Genomic DNA, 13,686 nt, shown 5'->3' on the forward strand with positions numbered 1-13,686 from the left:
GTTACACCCTCACAGCCAATCAACCCACCACAAGAGTAGAGCTATCTTACATTTCCTCCAAGAAGTGTGAAAGAGAATGTGCCATCGGCTTTGTGCACAAGAACAGAAAATGACTGACTTTTCTCAATATCAGAGAGACTCTCTGTGTTTTATTGCTACCCTACATTATGCAAAAATAGGGCAGAAAATGAATGTACACCTGCTAAATCCAACAACAGGACAGACTTTCAGATGTTCAGTGGTGAATGACAACCAGGACCCAGAAATCAGTCCTGACCTTGAAACCACGTCAAGGTCAAAAGGAACAAATTGATGTAATAAATAGGGCAGGTGTGTGTACAGGAATGATAACTATTCATTAGAGTCACATAAAATAAGCTTTCTAGACAAATGCGTACTTGCTTTCCTTATAAGATTATGTGAAATTACACTTACGGCCCCAGGGAAATAATCTGTGATGACATCATTCTTTGCAAAAAAAAATTATATGAATAACATTCAACCTCTTATCACATAAGTTCTATTAACAAGTGAGGAGGGCTAGGGTATGGATGTGTCATTTTGAGAGACTTTTTCTAAGTGTGCCAGAGCAAAGTGTCTGAAGCCAGAATCCCTCCTTCAGCCTCCTCTTCTATGAAGCTCAAGGAAAGAAATTGTGCTTGAAGAATGGAAATCATGTGTCAAATATTACAAATGAGATAAAAAGAAAAATCAGGTTTTAAAACAAGTTATAATGCACATGGACATTAGTTGGTCTCATCAGTTTAGAAAAAAAATATAGTGACAGAAGAGTCAGGGATTCTGGTTCCAAAGGTTCCTTTATCTTACCCTAGAAAGCCAGGTCCATGCCAGTGATGCATCATAGCAGAGAACCGGTCCTACCCAAGAGTTTCCTCAAGGCCTGCTTCATGTCCCTGTTCCTGAGACTGTAGATAAAGGGGTTCAGCATTTGAGGGACAATAGCATACATCACTGAAGCCACTGCAGAATTCTTGGGGGAATCAGTCACTGCAGAGCTAATGTACACCCCAAAAGATGTCCCATAGAACAAAGAGACAACACACAGGTGAGACCCACAGGTGGAAAAGGCTTTATGCTTTCCTTCTGATGAAGGCATTCTCAAGACAGAGGACACAATGTGAACGTAAGAGAAAATGATCCCGCAGAGAGGAACACCGGCAAATATACATGCTGCAACAAATACTGTGATGTTATCAGTGAGGGTGTCAGAACAGGAGAGCTCGATGACATGAGCAAGTTCACAGAAGAAGTGGGGCATCTCCAGGTGTGTGCAGAAGGACAGCCGCAGCAAGAGCAGTGTGTGGAGGAGGGCGTCAGCCACACTAACGAGCAGGGAGACCAGGACCAGCAGGACACACAGGCGGGGGTTCATGATGACTGCGTACCTCAGGGGGTGACAAATGGCCACATAGCGGTCATAGGCCATCACTGCAAGCAGAAAACTTTCCACAAGTGCAAAAATTATGACAAAGCCAACCTGGGTGAGGCAGCGTGTGTGGGTGATGGTCTGATCCTGCATTTGGATGTTGACCAGCATCTGTGGGATGGTGCATGTTGTATAGCCAATGTCAGTGCAGGAGAGGCTGCAGAGGAAGAAGTACATGGGGGTGTGGAGGTGGGGGTCAGAGCTGACCGCCAGGATGATGAGCAGGTTTCCCAGGATGGTGACCAGGTACATGGACAGGAACAGGCTGAAGATGAGGGGCTGTAGGGCTGGGTCCTCTGTCAGTCCCAGGAGAAGGAATTCTGAAGCCGCTGTGTGGTTTATGGGTTCCATGGTGTTGATGGCTCTGATGGAAAAGACGGGGTGACACACCATAAATGAATAGCCAACAGCAGCTTTAGGAAGACGATAGAAACACAAAGTCTTGCCCCCACAACAGTCCTGTTGCCGATACCCTCTGATAATGAGGACCAGGAGCCTGTGCTCCAGCAGACCCTCTGCATGGCGTTCATGTGTGCTCAGTTTTGAGAGTCAGTTAGTACAGGAAGTCTTCATGGCACTTTGAGCTCAAGCCAATACTCAGAAGTTTTCCCCTCTCCCTCCTCCCTGGTCTGCACACTCATTGTCCTTTCCCCTCAACTTCCTTGATTGCCATAATTTTTATGGAGCACCATCGGGTGTCCTGTCTTGTGCTAAGTGCTGAGCAGGAAGCACAGGGTGCTTTGCGGTCAGTTATCCCAGGCCTTCACACTCAAGATGAGAAGGAAGTTTTGTACCTTTGGCTGCCTTCAGAATCCTCTGAGAGACTTACAGATCTGCAGGTGTGTAGTTGACTACACCCCCATTTACATATGAGGACATGGGGGTGAGGTGAGCTTCGATCATGGGTGTGGGATCCACAGTGCTTGCTGGTCAGAACTGGGTTGGGGCTCCATATTCTGACTGCTGTGTTGATTCATAACCAGTCTCTGCAAATGCCTCTGCATGGTACAGAGCTGGCATTCCTCAGAGATCACTCCAATCTCATCACTGGGCTTTGCAATTCTAGTATCTTCCTCCCAATCAAAGCCTCTTAGACTTTCCCTTTGCCTTGAAAATGTATCTATCATAGCCAGGAGTGATGATGCATGCCTGGAATCCCTGCTACTCAGGAGGCAGCAGAAAGCATGAATTTGAGGCCATCCTGGGCAACATTCCAAGATACTACCTAAATTTTTTTTCTTTAATCTATTAAAAAGCGTATGTCCATCTTACCCAGGAAATTAATCATACTAAGTTGATCATATCCATCCAGACGTACCCGAGCAAAGATTGGAACAAATTGCTTCTATACTTGAAGCTTAGGAGATTCCCCTTGGAAACATAGGTCACCCCCTTAGCAGTTACATCTGAAGGGAACTGAGTGACTCTGTCTATGAGATTCTCTCTCTCATGTGAAAGGAGTTCAACCCTGGTGTTGACAAATTTTGTTGATTTTTTAAAAAGTGAGTTTAATTGAGAAAAATCGATTAAAAGAGAAAAATTGAAATGTGAAGGCATATAAAAAAAGATATGAAAAAATTTAAAATCCCTGAAATCAGAAAGTACAAGGTACTCAAAGTTATCAGATAATTTGAGTCCTATTAGGAGTGTCCCTGAATACCAAGATCTTGTCTTCAAGGGGAGACAGAGGTTTCCATGACACCATTTACATCTGTTGTAATAGTAGACTAACAGAATCTGAATGTGACCCAGACCCACCCCATCTGGGAACCACATGGTTTATTAACTTGATTATGGTCATTATTTTGCAGTACATGGTATTTCCCAACATCCCAGTGTGCACATAGTATGCATATGATTTTTATCCAATCATAATACAGTTGTAAAAATATGTGGGAATGTTTCACAATGAGGAATTAATAAATCAAAAGTACCCAGTACAGTAACTTTCCAAATAGTTACCATGATACTGACAATTCCTGTTGGTTTCTTTTATCACTGTCATGAACCATCACATGAAACACTGTTCAGTTTTCAGAAAGAAGCAATGTAATGACAAATGAAAAAAGAAAACCATAAGAGATCATCTCTAGCATGATAAATGCAAACATCAGGGAGGGTTAATGTGCTGAAACTCCCTCTGGCTAAGAGAGTCAAGTAGGAAAATGAGGAGACCTCAGTGAGACCAGGTTCATATCACCTGGCTTCTGCTGAAACAGGAGATAAAATGAATGAAGAAATCCATGAATTAGGTAAACCTGAATTGCTCTTCCAAAGCCCTAACTGGGGGTCATTTGATGTCTAGTTGGCTTCATGAGGAATGTTGTTCCACACCTCACCTGGAGACTGCAGGTGGAGGACGTGTCCTTAGGAAAGGCAGCAGACATAGTGAGTCGGAGGATCCTGAGGAAGGCTCGTCTCTGGGAGGAGGCACAGGTGCTGCTTCCTGGCTGGGGCAGGGCTGCTGAAGGAGGTGGTCCCAGGGGGACTCCTGCAGTCTCTGTGTCCCTGGGACTCTATACTCAGAGCTCCTCATTAGACTAGATATTTTACTAACATTCTGATCCCAAGAGGGCACGTCCTTGAAAACCAACTCTGCAAAACTGAGGGGTTCAGGGTGGCTGATTCCTGACCCGAGGTCATGTTTGCTCCACTCAATTCTCTGCACAGCTGTGTGGCAAGGCCCTGATCACACAACATGTGACATCTTTCTAAATAATCCCAGGGCTCCTTTTCAGTCTCAAACAAAGGGATGCCTATTTAACTGACTGTTTCAGGGAGCCTGATTCTATTTTTTGTGAAAAGATCTGTCCTGTAGGGCTGGGGTTGGGGCTCAGTGGTAGAACGCTCGCCTAGTATTTGTGAGGCCCTGGGTTTGATCCTCAGCACCACATGAAGATAAATAGAAGTATTGTGTCCATCTACAACTAATATTTTTTTTAAAAAAAATGACCTGCCCTTTAGATGTGAGACTACATCAAATAACTATATATAGATAAGATCTTGTGTTATTCAGATTTCTCTTGCTGAATGAACATTTTAGATGAATCAACATAAAATGTGCAAAGGTTTGTTTTTGCTTAGGACTTTGGGTGTTTCCCTTCATTGTCTCCTCCTCTGTCACTCTGGGACCTTACAAGGCCATCCATGATGGAGGGAGTATGTAGCAGAGGAGGTGGCCAGGAAATGAAGACAGAGAGGAGGGTCTGGGGTTCCACCCTCCCTTTCCAGACCACGCCCCAGTAGCCTACCTGCCTTCCACGGCACCCACCTTTGAATGGTGCCACCACTGCCTGTAGTGTTGAAGGCTGGTAACCAAGGTTTTAATGGATGGGACCTAGCAGGACAAAAATCTAAACTATAGGGTCACAAAATGTGAACACTCAAAAGGTTCAGGGAGAGAGATTGCCCACCTCCCTTTGAGTGCTGGGATTGACCCCAGGCCTACACATGCTGAGCACTGCCGCAGTCCGACTGCAGCAAAATAACCGGGGGGTGACGAACAACTTGTGTGCATTGATACAGCAGAAGTGGGAACTGTTTATTGTAGGACAACAGAGGTATTTATACATTTTACACAGCTTATCTAATTAACATAAACTAGATATAGCAGTCAACCAATAAGGAATCTCCACACTTAATGGCTCGCTGGAGTTACTTCACAAACCACTCCCTCTGGCAAAATGCCAGGCGCCATCCAGACTTGTTTACAGACTCTAACATTTGCCAGGCGCCATCCTGACTTGTTTACAGACTCTAACAGAGCACACACTCTAACACTGTGCTTCCCCACTGCCCCACATGGGGTTTGTATAAAGAAACTCTTGTACATTTGAACTCGGGATGTCATAATTTGGAATGTGCCATCTACCATCACATGAGGTGACCTCTGAGCATCAGTGCTGTGAAAGGACACTGAAGTCCTGGCAGGATTCCATTATGAGCCTTCTGAAAATGTCCACCTGAGAACAGCCACAGAGACTTCCCTGGTCATCAAGGTCTTCAATCCCCCGTTCACATAGGTGGTGTGTAGCTAGAGGCAGCATCAAAATAGGAGCCACATTCAGGAGCAGAGAATGTGCTTCCTGAAATCTCAGGTATCGACACATATTTTGATAAGGTGGTCTCAACATTTCAACTACTATTAAATCACTGTCATTAATGTGCCATGTAGCACTTGTGTTTTTTCCAAAATACAGAAATTATAGGAAAGATGATATTTGCAGGGATTTGAGAAAAGAGGAGAAAACAGCTGGAGTTTGTTAGTGGGTCCTAAGCTACAGTTTCCAGACTGCTTGTGCAGCGGCCAGATGAGGAAGAGGAGGAGCACTGCAAGGGGAGGAGGGGGACACTGAGCCAAGTCACTTGAGTGCCTGGGTGAAGGTCACAGTAGAGGTCATCTCTAGCATCCCATCAACACAACTAGCTCAGCAGGGATTCACCTGCGGAGAGTCATGTCCTCTTGATCAGGACGATGACTGAGGAAATGATGGTTGACAAATTCCTCTGGGTTTGGCTTTTCTCTGAGCTGAGATACCACGGACTGCCACCTCTTCCTTCTCCCTTTTTCTTCTCATACCTAACTTTACAGCCCATCTCACGGGGACACACCCTTCCTCTCTACTGCATTTACAATGTTTCGAGCCAGGTAACTTTGAAGGTAATCTTCTCCTAAGAGGCAATAGTAGATAAAAACCATGTGAGAAAAAGAACCACTAAAATAAATTTTATTTTAAGGATATCTACCTCTTCCTGCATAAAAAGTGATAATAACAGAGAATGAATATCTACCCCATAAAAGGAATTGTTCTAGCTATAAATCAGTAAAAGTTGATCCTTTTTAAAACTCTACCTCTCTCTAAAATATTCTTTGCAACCAACATGGAATAAGTATGTAATATGCTTATGGTTCATGAAAGGAGGGCTTGGAGATCGTTAACAGAAGCCACTTAATTTTAGGAGTGGGTTTGTTAGTTTAATGAAGACATAAGATACTAACTCTGAGAAAGATGAAAGATGTTCAGGTGAGACAGTCCAGAAAAATAATAAATAAGCATTTGATTTATTGCTGAATTCGAGGTAAAAAGAAATGTGGATCACTGTGTCAAATCGAAGTTCTAAGTAAATCCAAAATGTTTCGTGCCACTAAACTAAAAGGCCTAACTCAAAATACCTTGCACTGAAGTAAGTAAAGGTTTCATTGTCAAACATAATAAAGTCCAAATCAACACCTGCACACCCACTAAACACTGTACAGCTGATAAAAAGTGAGTCAAACACAAAAAGGAAGTGTCATAAACATAGCTAGAAAGGACTAAAATAAAAAAAACTGATATCCATTGACAAAAAGACAAATAGCTCAATGGAAATATCTCAAACACCATTTCCCACAAAAATAAAAATAAGTACCTTATATGATATGTGGAATATTACCACCTCATAAAAGGAGAAATACAAACTAACAAAACACCATCAGATTTCAAGCTACCAGACTGATTGGGTAAAAGAAAATGTACTGTGATGATTTGGAGCATCAGAATCATCTAATGAGCAACCATTTAAAGGAGGATATTTACACCCTTGAAGCCAAGAAACCCACCAAAAGATTAAAACTCTCCTACATTTCCTCTGGGAAGCATGAAACAGAATATGCCATCAGCTTTATTCACAGTAACAGAAAATAACTAATGAACCTTCCTCAATATCAGAAAGACACCTGTGTTTGTCACCTTACATCACAAAAATAAGATTGAAAATGAATGAGCACCCACTACACCTGACAACAGGACAGACACTCAGATGCAAAGTGAAATGACAACCAGGACCCAGAAGTCAGTCGTGACCTTGAAGCCATATCAAGGTCAGAAACAAACAAATTGATGCAATAAATTAGACAGGCATATATTAAGGGGTGATAACTACTCATTAGAGTCCTACAAAATAAGATTTTTCAGAAAAATATGTACCTATTGGCAATAAAAAACTGCTTACATTAATCTATGTCTTTATTTTTGTCTATATTTCAAGAAATTATATAATTACAGTCCAGGCCAGCTGGATAATCGGGAATAAGATCATCCAATGCAAAAATCCTCTTGGAGAATGAACAGTATTCACCCTCTCACCATATATGGTCATATTAACAAGTGAGGGGATTAGGCTATGGAATATCTTTCCAGAGATTCAATTCAACTCACAACACCGCTGTCTGCTATGTGTCTCCATGGAGAGGTGGACCATTAATAGACCATTCATCTGTTGACTGTTCCTGGCATCATATGTCCAGTCACAATACCTACATCTGCAGCAAACACCTGGGGACTCTGAGGAGAACAGGTCCGTGGAAGAGGCCAACTCATATAGGGTCAGGGAAGCCCTAATCCCCAGAACTATGCACTCAACTTATGAATCCTTGTAATGAACATTGGTTCTCTTTCTTGTGTCAGTGTGTGCTATCTCCATGGTTACTACAATCCTCCTTTTCTCCCGTTCAATTTTTCCTCTCACAGGAAGCATGAGATTACATTGAATTCCCACCCATACATCCAAGAAAAACTCAGCAGATCCTCATTTCCCCAAAAGTTAATATTCATGCATGTATAGCATAAGTTAATCAGAAGTTCATGAGGCAGAATCTAGGCATATTTTGAGGGGCATGATTTAGCCCACTACAGAGATGCAGACTGGTAGATTCATGTAAAAGGTCCATGTCTATTGACACAGGAAAGGAAAAGTGAGTCTTCTGTATTCATCAAGTTCAGGAACAACACCTGAATTTGCTGCTTCCATGGTGTCTTGGAATGCAACTAGACCTAGGAGGAGGCCACCTCTGGACATATCCAAGGAAGGAGATATATATAAGTCCTACTCTGCTCTGTACATTTCTTACCTTGTAAGAAAAGGTAATCCTCATAGTTAGATTATATTAGTGTTAGACTTTCCTTATGTTAGTAGGACTGATACTTCATTGATGAGTATCAACTATCTCTCAATCATCTTAAAAGACTGATATTATCTAATTATGCCAACTTTATAGACAAGGAATATGAGTGGGGTGGATAATATTTTTATCTCAGAATATACTTTTAAAAAAACTGGTCTTTGTATTTACTTCTGAGGCTTTGCAAGTCCGTCAGTAAGATGACCATGGAGATGAAATTCTCAGGGCTCCAAACAAACAATTAGGTGGAGACTATTAGCTCATGTCACCACAGATTCGCGTAAATATTTTCCTGGCCCTTTCAGCCTTCACCAAGTTTTCTAAGAGTGAACCAGAACAAAATTTGCTACCCCTCCTTCAGGCACTACTTCTGTGTATCCCAGAAAGGAAATGGTGTTTCAGCAATGGAAATCATGGGTCCAAACCAAAGAGCTACAGAAAGAGCAAAATCAGGTTTCAAGTCAAGTTAGATGTACCTGGTCATTGCATTGTTTCATGATTTAGATGAATGTTGGGCCAGAGTATCAGGCATTGATGACTCCCCAGGACTCCTGTCACTTCAGCTGACTCTAGACACCTAAGTACAAAGTAAATGACTAATCATAAATGAGAAGCTGGTTTACTGATGAGTTTCCTCAAGACTTACTTTGTGTCTCTGTTCCTCAGACTGTAGATAAAGGGGTTCAGCATTGAAGGGACCACAGAGTACATCACTGAAGCCACTGCAGTCTTCCTAGGGGAGTCAGTCACTACAGAGCTAATGTACACCCCAAAACCTGTCCCATGGAACAAGGAGACAACAGACAAGTGAGACCCACATGAGGAAAGGCTTTATGTTTTCCTTCTGATGATGGCATGCTCAAGACAGAGGACACAATGTGAATATAAGAATAAATGATACCAGAGAGAAGAATACCACCAAATATGCGAGTTTCAATATATATATATATGTTAGGATCTGTAAACAAGTCAGGATGGCGCCTGGCATTTTGCCAGAGAAATGTTAGAGTCTGTAAACAATTCTGGATGGCGTGAAGTAATGCCATTGAGCCATTAAGTGTGGAGATTCCTTATTGGTTGACTGCTGTATGTTAATTAGATAAGCTATGTGGAATGTATAAATACCTCTGTTGGCCTACAATAAACGGCTCCCACTCCTGCTGTATCAACGTACACAAGTTGTTCATCACCCCCGGGTTATTTTGCTGCAGCCGGACTGCGGTATATATATATATATATATATATATATATATATATATATATATATATATATATATATATATATATATATCAGGTTGTCATCAATGAGAGTATCAGAACAGTCCAGCCTGATGATCTGAGGAAGTTCCCAGAAGAAGTGGGGGTCTCCAGGTCTGTGCACAAGGACAGCCTCAGTATCATCAGAGTGTCAAACAGGGCATCCACAGTGCTGATGGACAGATGGACAGAGATGTCAGCACCAGGAAGACACAGAAGGTGTGGTTTATGATGGTTGTGTAACTCAGGGGATGGCAAATGGCCACATAGCAGTCATAGGCCATCACTGCAAGGAGAAAATTTTCCAAGACAGCAAAAACGATGACAAAGCAGACCTGGGAGAGGCGGCCTGGGTAGGTGATGCTCTGGTGCTGGGTGTGGATATTTGACAGCATCTTGGGGATGGTGCTTGTACTTAAACAGATGTCATTGAAAGACAGACTGCAGAGGAAGAAGTACATGGGGGTGTAGAGGTGGGGTCAGAACTGACGGCCAGGATGATGAGCAGGTTTCCCAGGATGGTGACCAGGTACATGGACAGGAACAGGCTGAAGAGGAAGGGCTGCAGGGCTAGGTCCTCTGTCAGTCCCAGGAGAAGGAATTCTGAAACAGCTGTGTGGTTTATGGGTTCCATGTAGTTGAAGATTCTGATGGAAAAGTTGGGGGTGAAAAGATGACAGAATGTTTGTATAGCTGCAGCCTCATTGAGTTGATGATAGAAATGCCGAGCAACTCTGGGCTAGAGGACCAGCGGTCTGTGCTTCAGCAAGCCCTGTGGATGGCTCAGATGTATGCAGAGTGTTGAGAACCCATTCATTATACACAAAACCTTTCTTGTGGCTGGTTGTGGAATCCATGAATATTCTGATGTTTTCCCCTGTCCTTTCTCTCTCAGTCCTTCTTCACTTGCTCCTCCTTTGCGTCCACTCCCTTTATAAAATATATTTTTAACTAAACACCAACTCTGTTTCATGTGCTGTGCTAAATGCTTAGATGGAAACAAGCTCAGATACATGCTATTCAGTCAGAATCACCCCTGCCTTAAAAATGTCATGAATGCAGTTTTGAAATCTGTCTCCTCAAGTGATGGTTCCCTAACTTGGCTTACTTTAGAATCACCCAGAAGTCTTTTCCAATTGCAGATATGTTAGTTCTTATGAGCGTCCCCGTTTACTCACAAGGACACCTAGGAAAGGTGAGGTTATGTCATGGATGTGGGATTCTCAGTGAGTGCTTGGCCCAGACTGGGTCTGAGCTCTGATATTCTTGATGCTGAGTTCATTCTGGACCAAGATCTCCCAATACCTCTGGACAGTACAGAACCAGCACTGTGAAATGACCACTCAGAACTCATAACATCCCTTTATAATTGTAATATTTTCTTCCTGACCAAAGCTTCTTGTCTTTTCCTTGCCTTCACAGTGGGTCCACCTCAGCCAGCTGCCGTGCTACATGCAGGTGATCCCAGCTACTGGACAGGCTAGGGCAGGAGGATTGTAGCTTGGAGGCCAGCCTGGCCAGCACAGTGGAACCCAGTCTCAAGAACTCATGTTTCTTAAATATATTCTAAAACGCCTTCATCTCTATACATGACATTTCTTGTAGCTGATGGGCTGCATCCATTACGGTGGACCTGAGAAAACATCAAAGTGCTGCCTCCATGCTTGAAGGTTATAAGTCCTCCCCCTGGAAACACAAGTCCTCCTGTATAGCGATGGGTTCTAAGAGAAGCTGGGCAACTCCAAGTGTGAGCTTCTCTCTCATTCTCAGGGAGTTCTTCCCTTAAGATGACAGGTGGCATTATTGATTTTAAAGAAAAGACAATCAGCTCAAAAGAAGGACTAAGTGAAATATAGAGACATCCAAGAACACACGAAAATAGAAACACTTCCCTAAAATGCACACTTATAAGAAACACACACTTACAAGACAGTCAGGGTCCTGCTAGGAGTGTCTCTGTGGTACAATGGCCTTTGTCCACAGGGAGAGGCAGAAGATGCTGGGACAGCATTTACCTTTTGGTAGGGTGTTGACATCAAGACTTAACTTTATCCAGACTCCACCACATGCTTTGTGAATGGAACAGATACTCAATTCAAGAGAAGCTGGATGATCTATCTCTACCACTGGAACTGCGTGATTGATATTTTAACTCACCAGATTGGGGTTTTCATTTGGTAATGTATACATACCTCCAATCCTCACTTTGAACATTTGAATCTATATGGATTTTATTCAATTTTACTTCAATGAACCTGGAAAGAACTTGGGGGATGTCTCATGTTGAGAAACAAAATACAAAGGCAACCAGCACCATGTTGGCCTATAGGAGCCTAATATTTGTCTCTTTTTTTATTCTTATGCAGTGTCAATGGTAGCACTCTATATTCCTTGATGGAAAGGATGTGTCAGGGCACTTGAGGAAAGACAAAAGAAAGAGAACCTTCCTAGTGTGATAAATGCAAATATCAGGGTAGTGCTTAATGTGCTGAAATGATCACTGGGAATGATGGTCATGTGGAAAAATAAGAAGAAAACTTTAATGAGTCCCACCATTTTTTTTTTGGCTGAGGCATATTTTAAAACATCAGAATTAAATTGAATTACATAATAAATTCAATAGATACATAATATATGCAAAATATTAAATATTTGACTTTATTTACCTGGCTGAATTCAAGAGGACGGTTGTTCAACATCTCAGCTGGATATTGATCTAGACAGGTGTGCCTTCAGGAAATGTAGGCTGACCCAATGAGGCAGTGGAACCCTGGTCAGGATGGCTCATCTGAGGGAGGAGGCTCAGGTGCTGCCTCCTGGCTGGGCACAGCTGCCCCAGGACTCCTTGGCTCCCTGTTCCTCCTCTCTGCTGGGCTTCTCTTCCTCCTCTAGCAGCTGTATAAGCAGCATGGACTCTTATGGAAATGCAAGACCTCCTGTAGAGCGATGGATTCTAAGGGAAGCTGTTTTTAAAAGAAAACTAACACGGAGCTCCATCTCCACCTATCAAATGACTGATGAAATCCCGTCCAGTGTGCGGAGTGTCTGGGAGCAGCAGCATGGTCCTGCCTTGTATGGATTTCCTAATTGTTTCTCTATTAGAATCAACAAGCCATCATCGTTCCTCAAATTCATCTAATGTGAAGGAAAAAAAACTGAAACTATTGGGATGGAATTGAAAATGGCATTGATGAAATGGTGAACAGGGAGTAACTGCCAAGTCTGTATTTTTGACTGTCAGCAGTGATGAAAGAGAATGTATAGAAGATTTTTTGAAAATTTTAAGAATAAAAAAATATGGTCCAGCAAAGAGCTGTCTGACCTGGGGGACACCCTGGGTGTTTGCAGTTGGGGTAGTGGTGCAGCCAGTAGCTGATCATTTTTGCCCTATAAAAATTCATTTTTATAAGATTATAGTGTGTTGTAATCACTGTTTAGAGATCCCTGTACTATTATCATATAAGTGCTTCCTTTTGACTTTGTTAAAGTTGAAATCTTATAAATGAATCCATGCCTCATGGTTGCTATCACCCTGCTTTGCAGAATCAATCATGTTCTGTTTCATGGTTATCCATTCATTTTCAAACTCCTTATTTATGTATTGTGACATTAAAAATCAGAGATACTGTGGTGTTGAAATATTAGCATATATGTTTTTTGCTTCTGTGAATCAGGTTGTTGAATCTTTTCTAAGAATTGTGAAGGAAATAAAAGATTTATAAACTTGGGGTGAACCTATTGGCTGTATCAGTAACTACTCACCTTTGGTTAGTTCTAAAGGTTTTTTTTTTAAAGTGTTGAACCATTTTACTTAAGAAGCAGATATTCCTGCCCTTCCATATAATTCCCCAAACATTTTTACTTAGTCTGATAATCTAAAGGGTGTACAGTATAATTTAATTAACTTAAATTTCTCTTACAAAGGAAATCAGTGTTACTTCACATAGAACTGGAATTGTTTTGTGTCTTGTGAAAACTGTGTATTATGTTTCCATTGAGCTTTTCATCTTTTTGAAAAATTAACTCCTGATAGTTCTTTAAG

The 13,686-nt window shown here is 42.0% G+C and overlaps 1 protein-coding gene across 1 annotated transcript; it reads right to left on the minus strand.

Moving 5' to 3' along the window:
* Window positions 1-859: 859 nt before the first annotated feature.
* On the minus strand, window positions 860-1,819 carry LOC114107545 (olfactory receptor 7G2-like). The gene has a single exon (XM_027954962.2). The coding sequence runs from the start codon at window positions 1,796-1,798 to the stop codon at window positions 860-862; it is 939 nt and encodes a 312-aa protein (XP_027810763.2). The 5' UTR covers window positions 1,799-1,819.
* Between the last annotated feature and the right edge of the window lie 11,867 nt (window positions 1,820-13,686).

This window comes from Marmota flaviventris, chromosome 1, assembly GCF_047511675.1.
Source record: "Marmota flaviventris isolate mMarFla1 chromosome 1, mMarFla1.hap1, whole genome shotgun sequence".
Classification (NCBI taxonomy): domain Eukaryota; kingdom Metazoa; phylum Chordata; class Mammalia; order Rodentia; family Sciuridae; genus Marmota; species Marmota flaviventris.

What these genes read in the sequence shown, in the direction of transcription:
- LOC114107545 (XM_027954962.2), bottom strand. Translation starts at nt 1,798, where the DNA reads ATGGAACCCATAAACCACACAGCGGCTTCAGAATTCCTTCTCCTGGGA.